We start from the raw sequence: 27446 nt of genomic DNA, 5'->3' as shown, positions 1-27446 counted from the left end.
GATGTCACCAGAGAAGTGGAAGATGATGCCAGACAGCTGGTTGTGGCAGCTGCAGGCTTTGATGGTGGAGTAGAGACCTTATGTGTTAATTCTGCAGATGGGGCAGCTGTGGATGGCTGGGGCCTTATGGTTATGACTAGAGACAGGCAGGAGTTTAAGAAGCCTTTCCAGTTCTCTAGGCTGAGGTAGATGAAAGCCTGGACTAAGATAGTTGCAGTGGGACTGAAAAGGGGCTGGAGGAGCTGACTGTGAGCCCATGAGAGGCAGGCGAAAGGGGATCAGAAGGGACCAAGCTGGTCGTGATGCTTAAAGAGAACTTGGGGAGGGAGAGAGGCTGGTGTGCAGGGAGAGGGGTAGAGTTTGCCTGTACATCTGTTGGGTTTGAGGGGCAGATGGGCCCAGAGGCGCAGATGTCCTGAGGCAGGTTGGAAAGGGAGTCTGGAGAGGTTGGTGTTGGGGTAGATCACGGGGAACCACCTCATTGGGCCTGAATCAAGAGGCTGCCTTGGGAGAGTGTGGATACCTATAGGCTGAGGCCACAGGAAAAGAGACGTGGCTCGGTCTTGGAGTCAGTGGGAGGAGAAGGAGATTATAATGGTGGAAACATCTTCAAGAGTTTGAACTCTTGAGTCCTTCATCTGGGGAAGTGGCTTCTGAGAGGCAGAGCTGCTGAAATCTGCAAATCTGGTCTCAGCGGACTATTGCCAGTACCTCTGCTGTGCAAGGTGGAGGGAGGGGTTATGGGAGAGAAGTTGTGCCTGAAGGAAGAAGCCCCGAAAGGCCGGAAACGTGGGGTGTCTCTGAAGCAGCCTTGTGAGACCTTCCCTGCCGTGGGCGGGGAGTCTTCTTTTCAGGGGAGGGAGGCGGTGATCTGGGCGCTTCTGACGGCGGGGTGGGGGGCGCCCTAACTCTCTGCTGCTCAGAGCCTGTCCCTTCGGCATTTGTCTACACTCACCCTCCGTCTCACCTTCCTGGGGATCCTAAGGCTTTTCTAGCCTCCAGGCTTTTCTAGGCAGCGGAGGCGGCCGGATGACGGTCCCCGCTCGGGGGAGGGAGGACAGGGACCGGGACGGGGCGGGGGCGGGGCCAAGTTTTTAAACCTCCGTGCGGGCCGTCTCCGCTGCCAGTGCGCCGCCCGCTCTGCTGCTGTCCCGGAGCCTCTGGGAGGTTGACAAGGTCCGGACCATGGCGCTGCTCCTTGTCCTGCCGTTTCTAGGCGGCGCTGCCCTTTCTGTGCTCCCGGCTACCGCCGCTGGTGAGTGGCGTTCATTGAGGTCCTCAGCCGGGAGCCTGGGGCGGTTTCAGGGTCCGGGTGGGATTTGGTGAGCGTCGCGGGGACCGTCTCACTGGCGGTGCAGCGGGGTGGGGAGTGGGGGGCGGGGTGAGGTCGGGGAGGGGCCGGGAGCTGCTCGGGGCCTGTGGCCACCACAGCACGTTCCCGCTTTTCAGTCTCTTTCCAACTCCCACCCTCTGCTCCCCCTGCTGCACCCGCCCTCCCTGCTTTCCTCTTCCTCACACATCCCCGTCCTCTGACTCCCCTGGCTGGGAAGGCTGCCCCCAAGCCCGGGTTGCTCCCGTCAGAGGCGATCAAGGGCTCTTGGAGGTCCGACGCTCAGGCGGCCACTTCCCACCGGTGTGTTGGGCTCCCTCTTAGGCCCCTGAGCGCTGTCCTCTCCTCCTGTTCTCAGCTCTGCCCTCTTCCCGTTTCTGGCCTCGGGAATCAGGGAGCTTCCAGGCAGGCAGCGCTCAAGGGCCTCAGTCCTTGGAGTTGGGGGTCTCTTTCTAGTGACCAGGAGCTCTAGGAAGGGCCCAAGGGCCCTGAACCACACTTCCTACTGCTGTGGGCACCGTGGCCGATCCTGACTTTCACTGAGAGAAGCGACAAAATATGTTTTCACATGTTCAGATACAGGGAAGTCATTCTGGCTTATACATGAACTGAGTTGAATTTTGCGCTAAGTAAATTGCCTCTTTGTGGCCTGTCAGACATACATTGTACATCTGCTTTAATTATTAAAGGAAAGGGCACATTGACCAGAAGTAAAGAATGTCCATGTTAAAAATAAAGACTAAATGCCCCTCTTCCTGGGACTCCACCGCTGGTTCACCTTTGATGATAAGACTCCCTTCCCAGGTGCCAAGGCTATACTGTATGTTCTGCATGTGTACGTGCTGGTCTGTTTTTGGTTGTTTGTTTTTAAACCTTGGAGAAATGTAGCCCTGACTTGCTTAATGTTCTTTGTTCTGACAAGATATACAACTGCGCTAGAGGGGAATTCCCTGGCGGTCCAGTGGTTAGGACTCGGCACGTTCGTGGTCTTGGGCCCAGATTCCATCTCTGGTCCCGGAACTAAGATTTTGGAACTAAGATTTTGGCACGGCGACAACAAAAAAACCCCACAAGTGTGCTGAAAACCCTGCTTCTCCAGAGCAGTTTCTCAGAGTTATCTGGGAAGCTGGCTTCTGGACTAGTCCTTAATTTGGCTCAAATAAAACTCTCTATTCTTATTATAGATTGTTTATTGATTATTTTCACTGACAGAAGTTAGAGTGTGACAGCTTTGGAGCCAAGGGATTCTTCCTGTGATTTCTGTGGTCTCCACTCCGCACCTCCCCCCTCCCCTGCCAATGTTTACTCTAATTTTCTGCTATGCCCGTGTTCCCACCCCTGATTCTCTCCTTGCCTCCTCCCCTGCCGTCACTTGTGCCCCCTCAGGATTTGTCTTCCCCCTCCCTGCTGTCCCCTCCCCTCTGTGGTTCTCTGATCCCTTCCTACGGCATCCTCACCCTCATCGCCTTTCCCACCACCGGGCCCTCTCCTCCTCTCATGGCTTTTTAAAAACATTTATTTTATTTTATTTTTTATTTTGGCCACGCCCCAACCCCGCGGCTTGCAGGATCTTAGTTCCCCGACCATGGATTGAACCTGAGCCTTCACAGTGAAAGCGCCGAATCCTAACCACTGGACCACCAGCAGACTCCCCCCTCATGGGTCTTTACCTGCAAGGATCAGACACCTGCATGGCTCCTACCTCCCCCCAGCTTTCACTAACCTTACATTTCTGTGGATGACTTTTGCCCAGGGGGACTTCCCTCCCTCATCACTACCCTATTTTATCACCAGGGGGAGCTGTGCTGCTAATGATAACTGGGCCTTGAGCACAGTGCACAGCCCCTGTGGGAGGACCTCTCCCCTGGTCTTGGCACCCATCCTCCTAGCTCCGCCCCAGTGCAGGCACCTGCTCTTGGCCCTCGTTCAGTGTGGGCGTTTCACCCAGCACTGCCCCTTCCCCACTCCTGCATCCTAAACCTCACCCTCTTGAGACCTCCACTCTCCAGGCCTCAGCTGCTGGACTCCACTTGCCCTGGTCCCTCTGCACCTACCCCCATGGCACCTTGCCCAGCTCCCACTCCTTGCCCGAGTGCCTTGGGCCCTCACCATGTTCTCATCAATCACAAGCTTCCTCCCAGGAATCACCACGCCATCCTCACCCTCCCTCAACCAGAGCCCTCCTCCTCTCCTGTCTTCACCCTAACCCAAGGTCCCCCAGAGTCACCCCTGAGGCATGCTCATCCCCTGCCCCCCAATCCAGGCCCTCACCACTGTCTCCTCTGCAGCCCCTTGCCTTTCCTCCCTCCCCAATAGGAATACTACCCTTGGTCCAATTGCCCACCTCCTTGGCCTTCACCACCCTCTCTTAGGTTCACTGACCCCAGTGGGCTCTCACTACCTCAACCATGTATCCAGAATCCTTGTTGATGCCACTTGGTGAGTTGGCTTTTCCCTACAGGGTGTCTTCCCCCAGCCCCGCCCTCCTGTGCTGGCTGCCTGACCCACACCCTCTGTGGAGGTGTGACCTGCCCCCAACCACTCCCACTGTGCAGGTCCCTCCCAATGTGCACCTTGGCTTTCCAGTTCTATTTTCTCTTGCCACCGCTCCTTCTAATTCTCCATGGCCCTTGGGCACATGGCACTGACTCAGGCCCCCAACACCCACCACTCCCAGGGGACACTGGCAGGTCCAGCCACCTCCCCACCTGGGGCCTCACCATGCCTCTTGCACTCTGGGCCCAGACCCACTGTTTCACCTCCACCAGGGGTACTGGCCCTCCTTCAACTGTCTTAGGGCCACAGCCCAGCCCCTCAGGCCCCTCTGCCTCGTGCCCCACCCTCCCTTGAGTCCACCTCGTCCATGATGAACCTGCCCCACGGGCAGCAGCCCTTGCTCTCCATCTCACCTGACCGGCCTCTGAGCAGGGATGCCCCTGATCCTGGGCTGACACTGCCCCTCCCTCCCCTCTGACTCCACCTCCCCTCACCTGGTCTTCCTGCCTCTCCCTTGCCCCCTGCAGGCCAGCCTCTCCCCTTGGCCTCCTGCCTGGACCCTTAGGGAGCTGGTGCCTCCCTGTCCTGGCACTTGCCCTGAATGTTTGCCCATCTCCACCCCTCCCTCCACTCCTCAATTCCCCTCTCCTTCACTCCTCTTTTTCTTTTTTCCCCTGTGTTGGAAAAATTCTCATTGTGGTCCCTTGTACACGTGCATGTTCTGCATCCTCAGTCCTGGAGCAGGTCAGGACAGCAGAACTTGTCTGGTAAACATTTGATGTGCACTTGTTTCTGGAAAGCTGTTTCATCTGCGGTTCCCCCTTCCCCAGGATCACACAGTCTTCATTACAACCTCACAGTGCTGTCCCGGGATGGATCTGTGCAACCCAGCTTTTTCGCTGGGGGACACTTGGATGGCCAGGCCTTCCTGCACTATGACCGTGAGACAGTCAGGGTAGAGCCCCGGGGACTGTGGGCAGAAGAGCTGGGAGCTGAGACGTGGGACACAGAGTCCAAGGACTTGACAGAGACCTGGAAGGACCTCAGAAAGCTTCTAGCAGAAATCCTGTCCCTGCAGGAGGAGAAAGGAGGTGAGAGTGGGGAGGGTCCGAGACTGCTGTGAGGCATTTCACTGGATTAGGGGGCAGGTCCAGAGGACAGAGGTCTGTGAGTTCAGCAGGGGGGTGGCCATGACTCAGCAGCACTGGGAAGACATGGAGGGGAGCAGGGATGGAGCCCTCTGGCTGGAGTTTCTCACTTGGGTGGGAGGACAGAAGGACATGGGGACTGGAGGAGTCACTGCTGAGGTGGGGTGGGGTGCAGGTGTGAATTCCCTCCAGGAGATGGTGGGCTGTGAAATCCAAGAAGACAACCACGCCTGGGGCTTCAGGTTTCTCTGCTATGATGGGGAGCTCCTCCTCTCCTGTCACCCAGAGACCCAGGGTTGTACAGTGCCCCAGTCCTTGGCTCGGAACTGGGCCATGGAAATGGAGAAGTTCGGGGACACAGATAGCTTTCAAAGCAAGTATTACTGGGCCCACGTGCAGGGAGAGCTTTGTGGAAGACTGCGGGGCTATCTGGAATCCTGGACAGGCTTCAGGGAGAGAACAGGTACTGCTCCTGGACCAGGGCCCTTCCTCTCCCCCAGACCCCTAGAGCCTCCACGCCCTGACTCTGCCCACAGAGACCCTCCCTGTCCTCTGGGTGCATATATGCTCTGTTGGCGTGGCGTCCTGCAATTTGCTGTTCTGTTAAATCCACTGTAGAAAGATGGGCAGGTGGGGAGGGGAATGAACCGCCCCGGTGACAATCATCCAGGGGAGCAGTGGGCCCTCTGACAGAAACTGTACCAATGAAGGTGAGTGTCAGTCAGGAGAGGAAGGCCCTAGACTGGAGTGGGCCCCCCTGGCTCCCAGCCTGCCTGTTCCAGAAAGTTCCCTGCTGGTCCCCAGGAGCCCACCCCGCACGGCCCGCTCCTCAGCATCAACACGTGGATCCAAGAGAGTGAGGCCCCGTCACAGCCCCTCCCCCTGCCCGGCTAAAGGAACTGGGCCCCAGGGTGCAGAACAGACTGGGAGCAGGTCTGGGGTGGGCGAGGGCTCAGCCAGAGGTGGAGAGTGGGCAGCAGCAGCCCTGTTCTCTCCGTCTTCCTTAGAGGGAGCAGGGCTTGGCCCCGGGCCTCACTGGCTCTGTGCTTTCTCCCCCAGGGCCCCCAGCCGTGAACATGACCCGCAGCCAGGACTAGGAGGGCACAGTCAACCTCACATGCTGGGCTTTCGGCTTCTTTCCCCGGAATATCTCAGCGGCCTGGTTTTGGGATGAGGAACCCATGAGGCGGGACGCCTAGCAGTCAAGGGTGTCCTGCCTGATGGGAACGGCACCTACCGGTCCTGGGTGACCAAAAGTGTTCCCCAAGGAGAGGAGCAGCGGGTCCAGCGCCACGTGGAACACAGCGGGAATCACAGTGCACACCCTGTGCCCTCTGGTGAGCCTGGGGTGATCCTGGAGGGGGTTGTGACCCTGGGAGGGTCAGAGGCCAGGATCAGGGAGAGGAGAGCAGACCTGTGGCTCTGGGGTGCCTGGGTTATATAGAATAAGGCCCTTTCTCAGGAGAGACCCTGGTGTATCAGAGTCAGTGGCGGACCATCCTGGGTGTTGCTGACTTTGCTCTTGTTTTTATCATCAGGCTTTGTGTCCTTTGCTGCACGAAGAAGAAGAAGAAGACAGCATCAGCTGTGGGGAGCCCAGGTGAGAAATCTGGGCAGGGGGTGGGGATGGGAAGGGCTCTGCCTGGGATGTAGGGTCCCCCTCGTGTCCCTCTGCACAGATATGAGAGGATGACAAGCCTCTGTTCCAGGAGCTGGACACTGGGGTATTTGTGAAGGGAATGGGAGCCACACCTGTTCTAACCCCTTGGTCCTGCCCAAGGCCAGGGCCAGGCTGGGGCCCTTAGTGTCCAGCAGGGGCCTCTCTTTGCTCTGGGTGAGACTGGGCGCAGTGAGGGTTTCAGCTCTCTGCTCTGTTCTCATCTTTTTCTGTCTACTCTCAGCTCGTCAGGCCTCATCTAGGGGTGATATGTTGGGTCATGTGCTGGTTGGGAGGGTCTAGGTGATCATGGATTGATTCAGAGGGAACCTGCAGTAAAGTGTCTGTGAGCTTGTGGGGAGGGGTTAAAAACTGAGGAGGAATTCAGAGGCCAGGCATGGGCTTATCACTTCCTATCTGCATTTCTCTCCCCAGTTTTTCAGCCATCATTATGAATCCAAGGAGCTACTGTATAGCTCAAGGAATTCTACTTAAGGCTCTGTGGTGACCTAAATGGGATGGAAATCCAAAAAAGGGGGGATATATGTATATGTATAGCTGATTCACTTTGCTGTACAGTAGAAACTAACACAACATTATAAAGCAGCCATACTCCAGTAAAATTTTTTAAAAAGAAAAGATAAATATAAAACTTCAGTTTAAATAAATTTAGTTTTATACAGAAAAAAAAAAAAAGAATCCAAGTAAAAGAATCATAAGGCTCAAACTAGGGTTCAGTGGATGGTGCCAGAGCCCTGCCTGTGATGCGCCCTTGTGAGGCCCCACTTAGAGATGTTTTGCAACCTCTCCAAGTCCTCCTCCATGAACTGTCTTCTGAGTTTCGTTTCCTCTGGGTCACCCCCAGCCTGCATCCTTCTCAAGGTCCCATCACGTGCCTCCATGCTTGCTGGAATTTCCTTGCCCATAATATAGGGGAGTAGTGAGCAGATACCCCTTGACCATTTGGGGAGAGGAGAACAGCCAATCCTTGGACAACTGGGGTCACTGATTTTATCTCACCTCCAGGTTCTTTCCTGTCCAGCCCCTCGGGACACAGTCCAAGGGCTCTTTAGAGGAGGGCACTGGGTCTGTGTTCTGTGGCCTCACCCTGCCCTCCCTGAGCCAGTTCCCTTGCTCATGGTGGTCACTGCCCTGTAGATTTGGAGAAGGGGATGGTCACATTGATTTCCCCATCATCAGGTTGCTTGAGGGGAGGGGAAAAGAGCAGCAGAGCTTTGTGTTTGGCAAAGAGCAAAGGCAGAGCGTGGAACAGTGAAAGGGTGGCATGTGCAGAGACTCAGCTCCTTCTGTTGATGCCACCTCTTTGTGTCACTGGCGTGCTTGGGGACGTGGTTTCTCATCCACAAGCCCAATTCCCTTATCATTTGGCCTTCAGCCTGGGCATACAGGGATGGTTAGTCACCCTGCCCCGCAGCAAGAGGCTCTGTCCATGCAGCACCCAGAGCAGGGGACCAGGCAGCTCTGTAGTTGCTCCTGCTCTCACCTGGGGCACCCCCGACCCCTCCCCACCCACCCCACCCCCAGGGAACATGAGTTCTGGTTCCGTTGAGACAGAAACGGTTGTCTTGTATGTCACTGGGGCATTTGCTGGGAAAACAGTGTGAAGATCATGTGCTAATTTCTCAAAATTACTTTTTAAATTTTTTTTTTTTTTTTAATAAATGTATTTATTTATTCATTTATTTATGCTGCGTTGGGTCTTCGTTGCTGCATGCGGGCTTTTCTCTAGTTGCAGTGAGCGGGGGCTACTCTTCGTCGCGGTGTGCGGCTTCTCATGCAATGGCTTCTCTTGTTGCAGAGCACGAGTTCTAGGCAAACGGGCTCAGTAGTTGTGGCTCGTGGGCTCTAGAGCGCAGGCTCGGTAGCTGTGGCGCACGGGCTTAGTTGCTTCGCGGCATGTGGGATCTTCTCGGACCAGGGCTCGAACCTGTGTCTCCTGCATTGGCAGGCGGATTCTTAACCACTGCGCCACCAGGGAAGTCCCTACTTTTTAAATTTTTGATGTCCAATACAAATGTTTATGACTTCAGATGGCAAAGCTCAATAGAATTTCCTCCAATACTGACCTTGTGGTGCATATTAAATGAAAGAGGAATTCAAAAGGGGCGCTGCCTGTGGGAGGTGGAGGGTGGCAGTGGCAGTCCCAGGGTGCAGAGGGGGCCAGGTACAGCCTCGGGCTGGGGGTGTCCCCCCCATCCACATTGAGCAGCAGATCCCTACAGCAAGGGAGGGCGGCCTGGTTGAATCCCTGCCTGGAACAGGGCAGGAGGGACTGTGCAGCCTCAGCCTAGCAGCAGCACTTGGGGTGGAGTTGGGATTCCAGGAGCCGGTGGACCAGGAAGGAGGAGAGAAGACCAAGTGCACCCTGAGAGCCTGGGCGGGGAGTGAGGGTCGCGGCAAGGCCAGGCGTCTGCAAGCCAGGGGTGCTCCAGGGTCAGGTCAGGGGCAGGGCCTGTGGCAGCCCAGTTTTTCTAGACGGGGCTGCTGTCACCTGGGCTTCCCGATGGGCTTTCCAGTTAGGAGCTGCTGGCTCAGGGCTGGGGGCGGGCAGGAGGTTGCGCTGCAGGTGGAGGTCAGGGCCTGAGGTGGAGCCGGGCAGTGGAACAGGTGCTTGTGCAGGTGAGGAGGTCCGAGAACGGAGGAGAGGAAGGAGTTGTGTGTGTGTCCACTCCCAGGCCTGGAGGAACGCGGAGTCGGGACCCGTCTGTGACAGAGCCTCGCACTGTGTCGGGGATGGGTCCGGGCTTAAGGCGGGAGGGCTTTGGGTTTCCACTCCTGGATCTTGTCCTTTCGTCCTGCCGACCTTTGTCCCTGTCGTGGAGGGTGGTGGAAGCAGAGACACGTGATGATATTGGGGAGTCAGGGGAGGAGTCCAGCAAGGGCTGGGCAAAAAGGGGGCAAAATAGGAGGGGTGTTTTCTTCCCTCAGAGAAGGACAGAACCTGACTTTGGAGCAACTGAAGGAGAATCTCTGAGGGAATAAAGAGCAATATTCTGCAGCCAATTGGTCATTTATTTATTGGTTTTTCCTTTTCCCCAAAGCCGTTAGCCTACAAGACCTGGATCAATGCCAGATGGAGCCAAGTGACCATAATGGCCTCACACAACCGGGATTTCAGTCCTCGTTGTCAGACCCTGCGTCCATCAATTCCACTGTGGAAGCTTAGAATCTGCTGCCAGAGGCCTGAATTCAGCTCCCTCTACTGGTCTTACTAGCACTTTCCCTTTTTTTTTTTTTTTTTTTGCACTTTCCCTTTTGTGTGTGTTCTGTTATTTATTTTATTATTTTAAAATTATTTTTATTTAAAAAAATTTATTATTATTATTTTTTGAGGTGGAGTTTATTTACAATATAGCACTTTTCCCTCTTGATGCCTCAGTTTCTTCATCTATGAAATGAGAAGAACAGTGTTTATTTTCAGTTGTGGTGGGGACGATTAAAAGCGTTCATATATGTGAGGTGGGTGCAGATGCACTACACTAATTACTAACTCTATTTTGTTTTTTTATGTTATAATAGAATACATGGATAATAATTCAATTATTACGAATAAGCTTTATCAGTAAGTTTCCTCACTGTGGCTTCTCCCAAAATGACTAATAGCAGCTTTCTGGAAACTTGAGGTTCCCTTCACACCCTGTCACACTTGTATATGCATTACTTCATGTCTGCAATATCTATATAATTTCATATTAAAAGTTTTAATTGCTCTTTAAATGTACACGTCTGGTCTGTTTTATTTCACGTGTCTGGGAAGGGACAGCGAGTAAGATTCTGGGGAGAAGGAGGGGTCTATCTCACTGCCTTGACACAGCGCTAAAAATTCTCCACCTCTCTCTCCCCTCCAGCTCCCAGTGACTGACAGATTCACAGCAAAGCATAAAGGGCTGGGAGAAAATACACCTGGGGCCAGTGTTCAGGGGCTGACGCTGGGCGGGGAATCTCCCCTGAACAGTTGTAACCCTCATGTGATGAAGCAGAGCTGAAGGGTGATATCATGTGAGGGGGACAGGGACAGGGATTTGGGGTTTCCTGATTATGAGGAATGGGGGTCAGTCTGCTTCTAGGGTGATGTGACTGCTGGGAACCCTTGGGCTGAGGTGAGAGAGTAAAGGAACCCAGAAGGCAGAGGAATCAATCAAGCATCAGCATCTCCCTCCATCAGTTCAGACTGATTTCTGCAGGGCAGATGGGGAGGTGAGATTTCTCCATCTGATCCTCAGTCCTTCCTGACTTCCGGTCTTGGGGCACACAGGTGAGTGATGCTCTTCTTGGTCAGGACAACCTTAGCCCCACCCGGGTAAAGCACTGCTGGCAGAGTGTACTAGGGGGCACCTCCCACAGACTCGAAGCAGCTGACAGGAGCGCTTTCTGCAGCAGGACCTGCCTGGAAGCAAGAGGGTAATGAGGGGCTCTAGTCGGGTACTGTTCCCTCCCTGCTGGGTTCACAGGGTGCCCAGTAAGGCAACAGGGATAGAGAATTCATTCATGCATCTATTTATCCAGATAGGTGTATACTGACGTATTCTTTCATGTTTTTTTCAGGGTTGATGTCATTCACACACTTGTGCCTGCATGTTTCCATGCGAGTATTCTTGCATTTTAGTCAACTCTCAAGTGTCATTTGTTGTACTCAGTTGTCATTAAGCATAAACTTTCATACTCATTCATTTTTTGTGTGGTTATTTTAATCAAAGGCACAATTGCCTATAAATTAAGGAGTCAAATATCTGTGCAAGATTTCATATGAAATAGACTATTATTGTAGTCCTCTCTGATTCTCCTCAATTTCTGTCTTCCCAGAGGCGACCACTTTCTATATTTTTTTAGCTGATTCTTTTGGCTTTTACTTCCAAGTCTCTAAACAAAATGCCTTGTTAGAACTGTTGCTTGATTTTTCTGTCGCAGCCACTGTCTGTCACATCACACAGTGGCTGATGCAATAGTTAATAGTCATTGCTTTCTTTCACGCTTCCCATTCCTTCACTTTCCCAGTTTATTTATGTAGTGATCATCTTTAGTTCATTCAGCTTTTTCTTTTGCGTGACTAATACACTCATGTGTAGACTCTACTACTTCTCACTTTCTGCACAACCTCTTGTTCTCCCTGAGTTAATAATTGCCTTTGTTTTTGTCTGATTCTTTCCTATGTAGCTCTCACTAATTGAACTTTGATGTTTCTTCTATTTGTATGATTTTTTAGAGAAGTGAGGATACTTTGGGCATTCTATCAATTTTTCCTTTTTGGAGATAACCTCCTGGGCCCTTCTGATGTGCTCCCACCTGGACTGGAATCTTCTACATCTGGAGCAGAGCCACCCTCCCAGGATGTCCCTCCACCACCATCTGGGCAGTGCTTTAAAGTGCTGTGGACACTGTACAGCACAGGGAACTCTGCTCAATACTCTGTCATGGCCTATATGGGAAAACAATCTAAAAAAGAAAAGAAGAGTGGATATACATATATGTATAACTAAATCACTTTGCTGTACACCTGAAACTAACATAACATTATAAATCAACTATACTCCAATAAAAATTTTAAAAATAAATAAACCAAGTGCTGTGGAGTCACCTGGGCATCCTGTTAATTGGCAGACTGAGTAAGGATGTCAAGGATGGGACCTGTGAGCTTGGTTTTCTATCTGGTAAGTATGATGCTGATTCTGTCGGTTCATGGATGACAGTTGAGGCAGAAAGGATCTCTCGTTGTCTTTCTCCTGTGTTGTATGTCTGGTTTTCTGTAGCCTACATCTTTCTCTCTCTTTTTTAATGGTAAGCTTATACTAATACATTTTAATTAAGTAATGTGTTTTCTTTCTCAATGAGTAGGCTTAATTAATTTTATTGTGGTTAAAAAAACACATAACATAAAATTTACCAGCTTAACAATTTTTTAGTGTCCAGTGCAGTGGTGTTAAATATATGCACGTTGTTGTTTTACAACAGAGCACTAGAACTTTTTCATCTTGCAAAACTGAAACTTTATACCCATTGAACAAAAATTCCAATTCTCTCTCCCCGCTGGTTCCTGGCAACCATCATTCTCTTTTCCATCTCTAAGAGTTTGACTACTTTAGACCCCTCATGTAAGTAGAATCATGCAGTATGTATCTTTTTGTGACTGGCTTATTTCACTCAGCATATGGTCTTCAAGGTTCACCCATGCTGTAGCAAATGACAAGATTTCCTTCCTTTTAAAGCTGAATAATATACAATTATATGTATGTACCACATGATCTTTATCCATACATCTGCCAATGCAGTTAGTTTGCTTCTGCCTCTTGGCTTTCGTGAGAAATGCTGCAGTGAACATGGATGTGCACACTTTCTCTATTTAATACCCTCTCTCATTTTGGTGGAATTAATATTTTAGTAGTTTTTTTATCGGAATCTGTTTGAAGTACATGTTGCATGTATTATTCTTTGGCTTGATGAATAGTTTGGCTGAAATTTGGAGGCACTGCTCCATGTTTTTCTTTCTTCTTTTGAAGAAACAGAGAGAGAAACAGAGGGAGAGAGAAAAGGCAGCAGGACAGCAGCATCTCATGGGGTCTCTGAATTTCACACATTAATTACCAGACTCTTTTTACCCTGGCTTCCTTCTGGCACTGTCAACAGATCACTTCTTTTTTTTTTTTTTTTTTTGAATTTTATGTTATTTATACAGCAGGTTCTTACTAGTTATCTATTTTATACATATTAGTGTATACATGTCAATCCCAATCTCCCAATTCATCACACCACCACCACCCTCCTCTGCCCCGCTATCTCCCCTTAGTGTCCATACGTTTGTTCTCTACATCTGTGTCTCTATTTCTGCCTTGCAAACCAGTTCACCTGTACCATTTTACTAGATTCCACATATATGCATTAATATATAATATTTGTTTTTCTCTTTCTGACTTACTTCACTCTGTATTTCAGTCTCTAGGTCCATCCACGTCTCTACAAATGACCCAGTTTCGTTCCTTTTTATGGCTAATATTACATTGTATATATGTACCACATCTTCTTTATCCATTCGTCTGTCGTTGGGCATTTAGGTTGCTTCCATGACCTGGCTATTGTAAATAGTGCTGCAATGAACATTGGGGTGCATGTGTCTTTTTGAATTATGGTTTTCTCTGGGTATATGCCCAGTAGTGGGATTGCTGGGTTTTATGGTAATTCTATGTTCAGTTTTTTAAGGAACCTCCATACTGGTCTCCATAGTGACTGTATCAATTTACATTCCCACCAACAGTGTAAGAGTGTTCCCTTTTCTCCACACCCTCTCCAGCATTTGTTGTTTGTAGATTTTCTGATGATGCCCATTCTAACTGGTGTGAGCTGATACCTCATTGTAGTTTTGATTTGCATTTCTTTAATAATTAGTGATGTTGAGCAGCTTTTCATGTGCCTCTTGGCCATCTGTATGTCTTCTTTGGGGAGATATCTATTTAGGTTTTCTGCCCATTTTTTGATTGGGTTGTTTGTTTTTTTAATATTGAGCTGCATGTGCTGTTTATATATTTTGGAGATTAATCCTTTGTCTGTTGATTCATTTGCAAATATTTTCTGCCAGTTTGAGGGTTGTCTTTTCATCTTGTTTATAGTTTTCTTTGTTGTGCAAAAGCTTTTAAGTTTCATTAGGTCCCATTTGTTTATTTTTGTTTTTATTGCCATTACTCTAGGAGGTGGGTCAAAAAAGATCTTGCTGTGATTTATGTCAAAGAGTATTCTTCCTATGTTTTCCTCTAAGAGTTTTATAGTGTCTGGCCTTACATTTAGATTTTTAATCCATTTTGAGTTTATTTTTGTGTATGGTGTTAGGGAATGTTCTAATTTCATTCTTTTACATGTAGCTGTCCAGTTTTCCCAGCACCACTTACTGAAGAGACTGTCTTTTCTCCATTGTATATTCTTGCCTCCTTTGTCATAGATTAGTTGACCATAGGTGCGTGGGTTAACCTCTGGGCTTTCTATCCTGTTCCATTGATCTATATTTCTGTTTTTGTGCCAGTACCATATTGTCTTGATTACTGTAGCTTTGTAGTATAGTCTGAAGTCAGGGAGTCTGATTCCTCCAGCTCCATTTTTTTTCCCTCAAGCTTGTTTTGGCTCAGAGCACTTCTTAATTCACTATATTACAGTAAGCCAAATTTAGCATTAGTATGATGGGTCAATGTTGTAATATGAGTAAATTCTTGTTGATATTTTATCCCTCTGAGTGACCAAAATCTGGTAGGGTCCTGGAATGAAACAGTTGGCAGAATCAAAGAGATAAGTGGAGAGAGTGTAATGACCACGCTATTTACAGAGCTGTAGGCAGCTAATAGCAATAGAAGGTAGAGTACCCTGGAACTAGAAAAAGCCGGAAGCTGTTACCACCTCTAGACTGAAGGGACTGCAGAAGGAATTTGTTTCTAGAACCCAGCAGAGCTGTAGCCTCTGAGAGGGGTCACCGAACAAGTGTTACTGCTGAAGGGAGAAGAATGCAGGCATTACTGTAGTGCAGCCCTGGAGGAGAGAGTGGCCATCAACGCCTTGGATTCTCTCTTCCCACACAGTGGTCCCTGCAGTGCCTGCTAATGGCAAACCCAACCAGAAGCCAGAGAGGAAAAACCCCAGGTGACGTGTTTTGTGAGAATAACAGGAAATATAAGTGATGCTCCACAAGAGGTTCAGAACCTAGAGAGTTGACAAAGAACAGTTAGGATGTTGAGATTATGCAGATTCTGTGAAATTAAAGACAAGATGTGTGTCTTCAATTATAAGAATAAATGTTGGAAAAATGACAGACATTAGGCTTATTCTATATGGCCTCATGGGTTATGTCTAGGTGGAAGGGAGAGGAAATAGCTACAGATATTCATGAAGAAGAACAATCTCCAAAGCCAGAAGGTGATGAGGTCTCCATTAATCAGGGTGGACGAACACAGGCTGGACAACCACTTAAAAGGGACCTATGTTCATTTCGTGGGATGCGTATCAGAGCGTAAGCCTAGAGACCAAGGTCATGGTGGTAAATGAGAGTGGGTCCCTCAGATTCTACTAGCACATGAGAGCTCATGGCCTGTGGGTATTAACCGGCTGGAAAAAGGGACTGTTAACTCTCCTTGAGTTCTCCCCGAAAAAGTTGTGGCCCTGAGCTAACCTGCTTACCCCATCAAATATTTGTTTTTTGTTTGTTTGTTTTTGGGGTATTTGTGGCCACATTTCTTGTGGGATCTTAGTTCCTGCACTCCACAGTGAGAGCGCAGAGTCCTAACCACTGGACGGCAAGGGAATTCCCTGAATACTTGTTTAACATGTATTTTATGTTCCTGGACAAATCTTGTGTTTGCCTTCACTTATATGCTTTAAATTCTACAAGGGTCACATATACTCATCTGTTAGATTTTCATTTGGAAAACCTCTTCACAATCCTACAAGTTCCACCTGACACTAAGAATTATACTGAATAGGTAATAAACATGTTTTTTTTTTAATCACTCATCACTTTTACTATTTTTAAGATAGAAATTGTCAGGACTTCCCTGGTGGTGCAGTGGCTAAGAATCCCCCTGCCAATGCAGGGGACATGGGTTCGAGCCCTGGTCTGGGAAGATCCCACATGCCGGGGAGCAAAGCTCATGTGCCACAACTACGGAGCCTGCGCTCTAGAGCCCAAGAGCCACACTACTGAGCCCGTGTGCCACAACTACTGAAGTCTGCGTGCCTAGAGCCCGTGCTCCGCAATAAGAGAAGCCACTGCAATGAGAAGCCCATGCACCGAAACGAAGAGTAGCCCCTGCTCGCTGCAACTAGAGAAAGCCTGCGCACAGCAACGAAGACCCAAAGCAGCCAAAAATAAAAATAAATTAATTAAAAAAAGATAAAAATTGTCCAATAACATCTCTGTATATCTGAGTTCACATCCCCACAGCATTGTGTACTTTGTGAAGTAATCTGTTGGGTTATTTGTAAAAAACAAAAGCAGTCTTACTCTGCGGGAAAAAGGGAATGTGTTGGGAATAATGGATATAGATTACAGACTCATAGGTGCAGCCGAAGAAGTAAGACTCAGGGCAGGTGGGGGCCAGGGCAGCACTGGGACAGGGGGAGCAACTACTGATCCTCAGTCTCATTAAGGAACGACCATTGGGATAAAAAATATAATACCGCACAATGTTCACACTCTTGCACTAGCTCAAGGTTCACATTCCCGTGACAGCATATCCAGTCAGTATAGCTTGGGCCTGCTGTCCACTCCTTCATTAAAAGAAGCAATCAACATTGATCAACAGGCTTTCCAGGCTACATCCAGGTGGTATATCACAGTTCCCTAAAGCATACTGGGGTGCACTAGCAAGGAATAGGCATGATTGATAGACAAAAAATTGTAATAAATATTCACTGCACAGGCAAAATACTGGATTCCTTCTTTTTTTTTTTTTGGCTGCGCTGGGTCTTTGTTGCTGCGCGCGGGCTTTCTCTAGTTGTGGCAAGTGGGGGTTACTCTTCGTTGCGGTGCGCAGGCTTCTCATTGCAGAGCACGGGCTCTAGGCGTGCAGGCTTCAGTAGTTGCAGCACGCAGGCTCAGTAGTTGCAGTTTGCAGGCTCTAGAGCGCAGGCTCAATAGTTGTGGTGCACGGGCTTAGTTGCCCCGCAGCATGTGGGATCTTCCCAGACCAGGGCTTGAACCCATGTCTCCTGAATTGGCAGGCGGATTCTTAACCACTTCGCCACCAGGGAAGTCCCTGTATTCCTTTTTAAAGACAAGTCTCAGAGGCCAGATCATCCTCAGGGCAATGCATGTCATCACTGCGCATGACCGCAGTGTGACCAGGGAGGTGACCTTCGGCTGGGTCTGGAGCATCTCAGCTCTAGGCCAGGGACAGCCGTAGTCGGAGAGGGTCTTTGGGGCTGGGGTTCAAGAGGAAGAGGTCTCAGATGCCTCTGCATCTACAGCTTCCCCCCACCAACATGTTTAGTGGGTTTAATAAGTTTACCCCTTCAGTTCCTATTGGCAGCACCCAATATTCCTCGGAAATACCAGACAAACCCAGCAATGGCCAACAGTAAAGTTCAGACCTCCAGAGTTTAAAAGTTCAGGTTCTCTGAGCATTCTGTGTTGGAGTGGCACTTGTCTAAAATTGGTACTTCCCTATAGTTGGGGAACTTTAAATGTAGCAGTGAAAAAAGCTTTTTCCTGTTCAAGGGGAAGAAAGAAAATCATTCCTCAAAACCCAGATCGGGCTGTGAGGTCTCTCCTCCTGTCCCATCTCTTCAGGACTGTGTTTCGCAGTGGAGCAAGAGACCAAAATCTAACCTGAGTTACAAGAAACAAGGCAGTGATGGGTATAAAAGGAGTGATCAGGAGCAACAGATTCTCCTTTACCTCTCACGTCCAATATATGTGCTTCACAGAAAAAGAATAACAGGTCCACAAAATACAACAGCTAGAATTACAAAAATTCATTCATCCAAGGGTGGTGGAAGGCTGGAAGGGGAAGTGGGAGGGTAAGTGGCACAGGAAGAAAGAGTATTCAAATCAGTCCAGGCACAGGGACTGGCAAATGCTAGCAAACAGCTGCAGAAAAACCCATGGTCAATAAAAACAAACAAACAAACAAAAACCTGTCGTCCTTTCAGACTCACAGGTGTTTAAAATCCATACTGGTGTCTGGAAGATTCTGTCTCATGTGCTCCAGAAACAAAGTCCCGATGCCTCAGAGAGAAGGGAATATGCACAGGGCCCTGGGTAGAGTGGGTCCTGCCTTCCCTGGTTGGGGAGGGAAACAAGGAAAACAGCTGCCACAGGGTCCTCCCAATCCCACCCATCCCCTCTGGATGGCAGGTGACTCAGTGCCCGCAGCCTGACATTTGGCAGGCGTGCATCTACGGCTCTGTCATCTGATTCTCCTACTTCCATCCCATTACGTCTCAGACTCAGAGTGCCTATTCTTCCCTTGTTTTGTCTGATGGTTAGGCCAAAAAGTTGTGAAAGTGATCATATAATAAGTCTCAAATTAATACTGTGATTTCTAGGGTAACTAATGGAAAAATAAAAGAATGTGTAACTAGAAAGCTAATTAAGAAGACTACAATAATGAAAAGTTTTTGGTTAATCCAAAAGAAGGCAACAAAGAAAAACAATGAAGCAGAGAATAAATGAATTAGAAGACAGTAAGTGGCCAGGTGGTAGTAAACCCAAGTGTGTCTGTAATGACATTAAACATAAATGAACTCAAACACTACAGTTAAGGACAAAGATGGTCAGGTGGGTAAAAATAAATGAATAGCTATATGCTGTTTACAAAAGACACAATTTCAGTAGCAGGTTACAGAAATGTTGAAAGTAAAAGGATGGAAAAAAGAAATACCATACAGACATTGATGAGAAACCACACAGAGATACTCTTTAGAAAGACCACAGAACATGAATCTCCTTGGACATAAAGTACATGTATACAGTTTACAGCATCTTTAATAAAGTTTATTTACCTGATGAGATCCTTGAGACAATGTAATGCCACATATTTGATACAGTGTGCAATAAATACACATTGCATGAAGGAATAAAGTGCCCATAATTCAGGACTTCCCTGGCGGTCCGGTGGTTAGGACTCGGTACTTTCGTTGCTCTGGGCCCAGATTCAATTCCTGGTCGGGGAACTAAGATCCCGCAAGCCATGTGGTCAAAAAGAAGTGCCCAGTAATTCAAGTGTCATTCATATTTTAAAGAGGAGAAGCAACATCCTCGTGAACTAAAGTAAAATAAACTATATTAGGCCCTCTGGATAGCAGAATCGAGAACACATTCTCTGCTTTAAAGGAATCAGAACTCTACTTAGGGCAATATCATGTATCATATATGTCAAATATGCCAATTACTAGGATTGAATTGATACATTCCAGAAGGCACCAAAAGAAAGTGTGAAGACGGATTCATTGAATGCAGACATAAGGGAGAAACTGATTTGTTTTAAAGATGGATAGAAGTTTTCAGGACAAAAAAAAAGGGGGGGCAAAGGCCTTATTTGGACCAAAGCAAAAGAGGAGCTCACCTATACAGGTGGGCAAATGCCTGACCTAACCCTGCCCTGGACCCAGAGGAGACCCAGGCAAGCAGAGCTCCTGGCCTGGCCGCACCTCCGTGGGTCCTAATCGTGGGAGATTTGGACCCCAGGAGACATTTTGAAATGTCTGGATCATTTTTCGTTGTCTAACTTGGCAGAAGCAGGTGTTGTAAAGTGAGGAAATACTGCCCTTAGTGGATAGACACCAGGGCTACGGCTAAACATCCCACAAGGCACAGGACAGCCCCCCACAGCCAGGAACTATCTGGCCCAATAAGTTAATGGTGCTAATGGTGAGAAACTCTGTCCTAGAGGTTAGTGCTGCAATGTCCTCATCATTTCTCAGATGAAGAAATGGAGGCATCAAGAGTGAAAGTGCTACACACAGAGAACAGACTTGTGGTTGTCAAGGAAGAGCAGGGTGGAGGAGGGAAGGACTGGGAGTGTGGGATTAGCAGATGTAAACTATTATATATAGGATGGATAAACAACAAGGTCCTACTGTATAGCACAGGGGACTATATTCAATATCCTGTGATAGGACTTCCGTGGTGGCGCAGTGGTTAAGAGTTCGCCTGCCAATGCAGGAGACACGGTTTCAAGCCCTGGTCCGGGAAGATCCCACATGCCACGGAGCAGCTAAGCCTGTGCACCACAACTACTGAGCCTGTGCTCTAGAGCCCGTGCTCCGCAGCAAGAGAAGCCACTGCAATGAGAAGCCCGTGCAACACATCGAAGAGTGGCCCTTGCTCGCCGCAACTAGAGAAAGCCCGCACACAGCAATGAAGACCCAATGCAGCCAAAATTAAATAAATAAATTTATTTTTTAAAAAATATCCTGTGATTAACCATAATGGAAAAGGATATTTAAAAAAAGAATGTCTAAATGGTACAGATGAAACAGTTTTCAGGGCAGAAATAGAGACAGAGATGTAGAGAACAAAAGGTATGGACACCAAGGGGGGAAAGTGGTGGGGGGCGGAGGGATGGTGGTGGGATGAACTGGGAGATTGGGATTGACATGTATACACTAATATGCATAAAATAGATAACTAATAAGAACCTGCTGTATAAAATATAAAATTCAAAAAAATAAAAATAAGGGGCTTCCCTGGTGTCACAGTGGTTGAGAATCCACCTGCCAATGCAGGGCACACGGGTTCAAGCCCTGGTCGGGGAAGATCCCACAGGCTGCGGGGCAACTAATTCCGTGCACCACAACTACTGAGCCTGCGCTCTAGACCCCGCGGGCCACAACTACTGAAGTCCGTGGGCTTAGAGCCCGGGCCCTGCAACAAGAGAAGTCACCGCAGTGAGAAGACTGCGCACCGCAACGAAAACCCAATGCAGCCAAAAATAAATAAATTAAATTAAACAAAAAAAAAGATGAGTTAATTGGGTAGGAAACACTTGTATTCTCTCAAGGATACCCCCTCCTCAGGCTCTCCAGATTTCAGGACTTTCATCTGAATTCCTCTCCAGTTTTTAACGCCTCCCCACCAGGTCATAGACACTTAATTGTGTGTTCCCAGAGATGCAAAACATCTCTTTCTAAGTGGGACCTCCCAAGGGGACATCATGGCCAAGGCTCCAGCACCATCCACTGACCCCTAGTTTGAGCCTTGTGGTTCTTTTACTTGGATTTTTAACAAGGGCTAAAAAATTGGGGAAGAGAAATTCAGGAAGAGATAAGAGCCATTGCCTTCCATCTAAATTCCTCCTCAGTTTTTAACTCCACGCCACGAGGTCACAGACACTTTATTTCAGGTTCCCTCTGAATCAATTCATGATGACCTAGACCCTCCCAACCAGTATATGATCCCACACATCCCCCCTAGATGAGGCCTGACAAGCCGAGAGTGGACAAAAAGAGATGAGAACAGAGCAGAGAGCCGCAACCCTGACTGCCACCCAGTCTCACCCAGAGCAAAGAGAGGCCCCGCTGGATACTAAAGGGCCCCAGTCCAGCCCTGGCTTTGGGCAGGACCAAGGGTTTACAGCAGACGTGGCTCCCATTCCCCTCACAAATAACCCAAAATCCAGCTCCTGAAACAGAGGTTTCTCATCCTTTTACATCTGTGCAGAGGGACATGAGGGGGACCCTACATCCCAGGCAGAGCCCCTCCCATCCCCACCCCCTGCCCAGATTTCTCACTTGGGCTCCCCACAGCTGATGCTGTCTTCTTCTTCTTCGAGTAGCAAAGGACACAAAGCCTGATGATAAAAACAACAGCAAAGGCAGCAACACCCAGGATGGTCCGCCACTGACTCTGATGCACCAGGGTCTCTCCTGAGAAAGGGCCTTATTCTATATAACCCAGGCACCCCAGAGCCACAGGTCTGCTCTCCTCTCCCTGATCCTGGCCTCTGACCCTCCCAGGGTCACAACCCCCTCCAGGATCACCCCAGGCTCACCAGAGGGCGCAGGGTGTGCACTGTGATTCCCGCTGTGTTCCACGTGGCGCTGGACCCGCTGCTCCTCTCCTTGGGGAACACTTTTGGTCACCCAGGACCGGTAGGTGCCGTTCCCATCAGGCAGGACACCCTTGACTGCTAGGCGTCCCGCCTCATGGGTTCCTCATCCCAAAACCAGGCCGCTGAGATATTCCGGGGAAAGAAGCCGAAAGCCCAGCATGTGAGGTTGACTGTGCCCTCCGAGTCCTGGCTGCGGGTCATGTTCACGGCTGGGGGCCCTTGGGGAGAAAGCACAGAGCCAGTGAGGCCCGGGGCCAAGCCCTGCTCCCTCTAAGGAAGACGGAGAGAACAGGGCTGCTGCTGCCCACTCTCCACCTCTGGCTGAGCCCTCACCCACCCCAGACCTGCTCCCAGTCTGTTCTGCACCCTGGGGCCCAGTTCCTTTAGCCGGGCAGGGGGAGGGGCTGTGACGGGGCCTCACTCTCTTGGATCCACGTGTTGATGCTGAGGAGTGGGCCGTGCGGGGTGGGCTCCTGGGGACCAGCAGGGAACTTTCTGGGACAGGCAGGCTGGGAGCCAGGGGGCCCACTCCAGTCTAGGGCCTTCCTCTCCTGACTGACACCCACCTTCATTGGTACAGTTTCTGTCAGAAGGCCCACTGCTCCCCTGGATGATTGTCACCGGGGCGGTTCATTCCCCTCCCCACCTGCCCATCTTTCTACAGTGGATTTAACAGAACAGCAAATTGCAGGACACCACGCCAACAGAGCATATATGCACCCAGAGGACAGGGAGGGTCTCTGTGGGCAGAGTCAGGGCGTGGAGGCTCTAGGAGTCTGGGGGAGAGGAAGGGCCCTGGTCCAGGAGCAGTACCTGTTCTCTCCCTGAAGCCTGTCCAGGATTCCAGATAGCCCCGCAGTCTTCCACAAAGCTCTCCCTGCACGTGGGCCCAGTAATACTTGCTTTGAAAGCCATCTGTGTCCCCGGACTTCTCCATTTCCATGGCCCAGTTCCGAGCCAAGGACTAGGGCACTGTACAACCCTGGGTCTCTGGGTGACAGGAGAGGAGGAGCTCCCCATCATAGCAGAGAAACCTGAAGCCCCAGGCGTGGTTGTCTTCTTGGATTTCACAGCCCACCATCTCCTGGAGGGAATTCACACCTGCACCCCACCCCACCCCAGCAGTGACTCCTCCAGTCCCCATGTCCTTCTGTCCTCCCACCCAAGTGAGAAACTCCAGCCAGAGGGCTCCCTCCCTGCTCCCCTCCATGTCTTCCCAGTGCTGCTGCGTCATGGCCACCCCCCTGCTGAACTCACAGACCTCTGTCCTCTGGACCTGCCCCCTAATCCAGTGAAAGGCCTCACAGCAGTCTCGGACCCTCCCCACTCTCACCTCTTTCTCCTCCTGCAGGGACAGGATTTCTGCTAGAAGCTTTCTGAGGTCCTTCCAGGTCTCTGTCAAGTCCTTGGACTCTGTGTCCCACGTCTCAGCTCCCAGCTCTTCTGCCCACAGTCCCCGGGGCTCTACCCTGCCTGTCTCACGGTCACAGTGCAGGAAGGCCTGGCCATCCAAGTGTCCCCCAGCGAAAAAGCTGGACTGCACAGATCCATCCCGGGACAGCACCATGAGGTTGTAATGAAGACTGCGTGATCCTGGGGAAGGGGAAACCGCAGATGAAACAGCTTTCCAGAAACAAGTGCACATCAAATGTTTACCAGACAAGTTCTGCTGTCCTGACCTGCTCCAGGACTGAGGATGCAGAACATGCACGTGTACAAGGGACCACAATGAGAATTTTTCCAACACAGGGGAAAAAAGAAAAAGAGGAGTGAAGGAGAGGGGAATTGAGGAGTGGAGGGAGGGGTGGAGATGGGCAAACATTCAGGGCAAGTGCCAGGACAGGGAGGCACCAGCTCCCTAAGGGTCCAGGCAGGAGGCCAAGGGGAGAGGCTGGCCTGCAGGGGGCAAGGGAGAGGCAGGAAGACCAGGTGAGGGGAGGTGGAGTCAGAGGGGAGGGAGGGGCAGTGTCAGCCCAGGATCAGAGGCATCCCTGGTCAGAGGCCGGTCAGGTGAGACAGAGAGCAAGGGCTGCTGCCCGTGGGGCAGGTTCATCATGGACGAGGTGGGCTCAAGGGAGGGTGAGGCACGAGGCAGAGGGGCCTGAGGGGCTGGGCTGTGGCCCTAAGAGAGTGGAAGGTGGGCCAGTACCCCTGGTGGAGGTGAAGCAGTGGGTCTGGGCCCAGAGTGCAAGAGGCATGGTGAGGCCCCAGGTGGGGAGGTAGCTGGACCTGCCAGTGTCCCCTGGGAGTGGTGGGTGTTGGGGGCCTGAGTCAGTGCCATGTGCCCAAGGGTCATGGAGAATTAGAAGGAGCGGTGGCAAGAGAAAATAGAACTGGAAAGCCAAGGTGCACATTGGGAGGGACCTGCACAGTGGGAGTGGTTGGGGGCAGGTCACACCTCCACAGAGGGTGTGGGTCAGGCAGCCAGCACAGGAGGGCGGGGCTGGGGGAAGACACCCTGTAGGGAAAGGCCAACTCACCAAGTGGCATCAACAAGGATTTTGGATACATGGTTGAGGTAGTGAGAGCCCACTGGGGTCAGTGAACCTAAGAGAGGGTGGTGAAGGCCAAGGAGGTGGGCAATTGGACCAAGGGTAGTATTCCTATTGGGGAGGGAGGAAGGGCAAGGGGCTGCAGAGGAGACAGTGGTGAGGGCCTGGATTGGGGGGCAGGGGATGAGCATGCCTCAGGGGTGACTCTGGGGGACCTTGGGTTAGGGTGAAGACAGGAGAGGAGGAGGGCTCTGGTTGAGGGAGGGTGAGGATGGCGTGGTGATTCCTGGGAGGAAGCTTGTGATTGATGAGAACATGGTGAGGGCCCAAGGCACTCGGGCAAGGAGTGGGAGCTGGGCAAGGTGCCATGGGGGTAGGTGCAGAGGGACCAGGGCAAGTGGAGTCCAGCAGCTGAGGCCTGGAGAGTGGAGGTCTCAAGAGGGTGAGGTTTAGGATGCAGGAGTGGGGAAGGGGCAGTGCTGGGTGAAACGCCCACACTGAACGAGGGCCAAGAGCAGGTGCCTGCACTGGGGCGGAGCTAGGAGGATGGGTGCCAAGACCAGGGGAGAGGTCCTCCCACAGGGGCTGTGCACTGTGCTCAAGGCCCAGTTATCATTAGCAGCACAGCTCCCCCTGGTGATAAAATAGGGTAGTGATGAGGGAGGGAAGTCCCCCTGGGCAAAAGTCATCCACAGAAATGTAAGGTTAGTGAAAGCTGGGGGGAGGTAGGAGCCATGCAGGTGTCTGATCCTTGCAGGTAAAGACCCATGAGGGGGGAGTCTGCTGGTGGTCCAGTGGTTAGGATTCGGCGCTTTCACTGTGAAGGCTCAGGTTCAATCCATGGTCGGGGAACTAAGATCCTGCAAGCCGCGGGGTTGGGGCGTGGCCAAAATAAAAAATAAAATAAAATAAATGTTTTTAAAAAGCCATGAGAGGAGGAGAGGGCCCGGTGGTGGGAAAGGCGATGAGGGTGAGGATGCCGTAGGAAGGGATCAGAGAACCACAGAGGGGAGGGGACAGCAGGGAGGGGGAGGACAAATCCTGAGGGGGCACAAGTGACGGCAGGGGAGGAGGCAAGGAGAGAATCAGGGGTGGGAACACGGGCATAGCAGAAAATTAGAGTAAACATTGGCAGGGGAGGGGGGAGGTGCGGAGTGGAGACCACAGAAATCACAGGAAGAATCCCTTGGCTCCAAAGCTGTCACACTCTAACTTCTGTCAGTGAAAATAATCAATAAACAATCTATAATAAGAATAGAGAGTTTTATTTGAGCCAAATTAAGGACTAGTCCAGAAGCCAGCTTCCCAGATAACTCTGAGAAACTGCTCTGGAGAAGCAGGGTTTTCAGCACACTTGTGGGGTTTTTTTGTTGTCGCCGTGCCAAAATCTTAGTTCCAAAATCTTAGTTCCGGGACCAGAGATGGAATCTGGGCCCAAGACCGCGAACGTGCCGAGTCCTAACCACTGGACCGCCAGGGAATTCCCCTCTAGCGCAGTTGTATATCTTGTCAGAACAAAGAACATTAAGCAAGTCAGGGCTACATTTCTCCAAGGTTTAAAAACAAACAACCAAAAACAGACCAGCACGTACACATGCAGAACATACAGTATAGCCTTGGCACCTGGGAAGGGAGTCTTATCATCAAAGGTGAACCAGCGGTGGAGTCCCAGGAAGAGGGGCATTTAGTCTTTATTTTTAACATGGACATTCTTTACTTCTGGTCAATGTGCCCTTTCCTTTAATAATTAAAGCAGATGTACAATGTATGTCTGACAGGCCACAAAGAGGCAATTTACTTAGCGCAAAATTCAACTCAGTTCATGTATAAGCCAGAATGACTTCCCTGTATCTGAACATGTGAAAACGTATTTCGTCGCTTCTCTCAGTGAAAGTCAGGATCGGCCACGGTGCCCACAGCAGTAGGAAGTGTGGTTCAGGGCCCTTGGGCCCTTCCTAGAGCTCCTGGTCACTAGAAAGAGACCCCCAACTCCAAGGACTGAGGCCCTTGAGCGCTGCCTGCCTGGAAGCTCCCTGATTCCCGAGGCCAGAAACGGGAAGAGGGCAGAGCTGAGAACAGGAGGAGAGGACAGCGCTCAGGGGCCTAAGAGGGAGCCCAACACACCGGTGGGAAGTGGCCGCCTGAGCGTCGGACCCTCAAGAGCCCTTGATCGCCTCTGACGGGAGCAACCCGGGCTTGGGGGCAGCCTTCCCAGCCAGGGGAGTCAGAGGACGGGGATGTGTGAGGAAGAGGAAAGCAGGGAGGGCGGGTGCAGCAGGGGGAGCAGAGGGTGGGAGTTGGAAAGAGACTGAAAAGCGGGAACGTGCCGTGGTGGCCACAGGCCCCGAGCAGCTCCCGGCCCCTCCCCGACCTCACCCCGCCCCCCACTCCCCACCCCGCTGCACCCCCAGTGAGACGGTCCCCGCGACGCTCACCGAATCCCACCCGGACCCTGAAACCGCCCCAGGCTCCCGGCTGAGGAGCTCAATGAACGCCACTCACCAGCGGCGGTAGCCGGGAGCACAGAAAGGGCAGCGCCGGCTAGAAACGGCAGGACAAAGAGCAGCGCCATGGCCCGGACCTTGTCAACCTCCCAGAGGCTCCGGGACAGCAGCCGAGCGGGCGGCGCTGAGCCGGGCGGCGGCGGCGCACTGGCAGCGGAGACGGCCCGCACGGAGGTTTAAAAACTTGGCCCCGCCCCCGCCCCGTCCCGGTCCCTGTCCTCCCTCCCCCGAGCGGGGACCGTCATCCGGCCGCCTCCGCTGCCTAGAAAAGCCTGGA

The 27446-nt window shown here is 50.8% G+C and overlaps 1 protein-coding gene and 1 pseudogene across 4 annotated transcripts in view; one reads left to right on the top strand and one right to left on the bottom strand.

Moving 5' to 3' along the window:
• Positions 1-10373, top strand: part of LOC309607932 (MHC class I polypeptide-related sequence B-like) — an 11960-nt pseudogene extending 1587 nt beyond the window's left edge. Inside the window, exons 3-7 of the transcript XR_014249676.1 lie at positions 4657-4917; positions 5150-5437; positions 6034-6311; positions 6437-6574; positions 9694-10373. The product of XR_014249676.1 is annotated as an MHC class I polypeptide-related sequence B-like (transcript). The remainder of the gene's footprint in view (positions 1-4656; positions 4918-5149; positions 5438-6033; positions 6312-6436; positions 6575-9693) is intronic.
• On the bottom strand, positions 6583-27446 carry LOC309607922 (MHC class I polypeptide-related sequence B-like). Of its 3 annotated transcripts, XR_014232579.1 has the most exons (4): positions 27168-27446; positions 23507-23766; positions 22114-22391; positions 6583-9463 (listed from the first exon to the last, which is right to left on the bottom strand). XR_014232579.1 is itself a non-coding variant. In XM_082347074.1 (3 exons), the coding sequence occupies exons 1-3, from the start codon at positions 27235-27237 to the stop codon at positions 22377-22379; spliced, it is 345 nt and encodes a 114-aa protein (XP_082203200.1). In that variant the 5' UTR covers positions 27238-27446; the 3' UTR covers positions 11930-22376. The 3 variants fall into 3 exon arrangements, 1 of the variants encoding a protein (XP_082203200.1); XM_082347074.1 differs by lacking the exon at positions 6583-9463 and having other exon boundaries at positions 11930-22391; XR_014232580.1 differs by lacking the exons at positions 6583-9463; positions 23507-23766; positions 27168-27446 and adding an exon at positions 22987-23490 and having other exon boundaries at positions 11930-22391.

The sequence above is a fragment of the Balaenoptera borealis genome (genome assembly GCF_965194805.1).
Source record: "Balaenoptera borealis genome assembly, chromosome: 12".
Classification (NCBI taxonomy): Eukaryota; Metazoa; Chordata; class Mammalia; order Artiodactyla; family Balaenopteridae; genus Balaenoptera; species Balaenoptera borealis.
Note: the sequence above shows the minus strand (reverse complement) of the source record. Positions and strands in the feature narration are given on the sequence as shown.

Excerpts from the sequence above, each read along its gene's own strand:
- LOC309607922 (XM_082347074.1), bottom strand. The coding sequence starts at position 27,237 with ATGGCGCTGCTCTTTGTCCTGCCGTTTCTAGCCGGCGCTGCCCTTTCT. Across the intron at positions 23,767-27,167 it reads GCTCCCGGCTACCGCCGCTG|GATCACGCAGTCTTCATTAC; the intron begins GTGAGTGGCGTT and ends CCCCTTCCCCAG.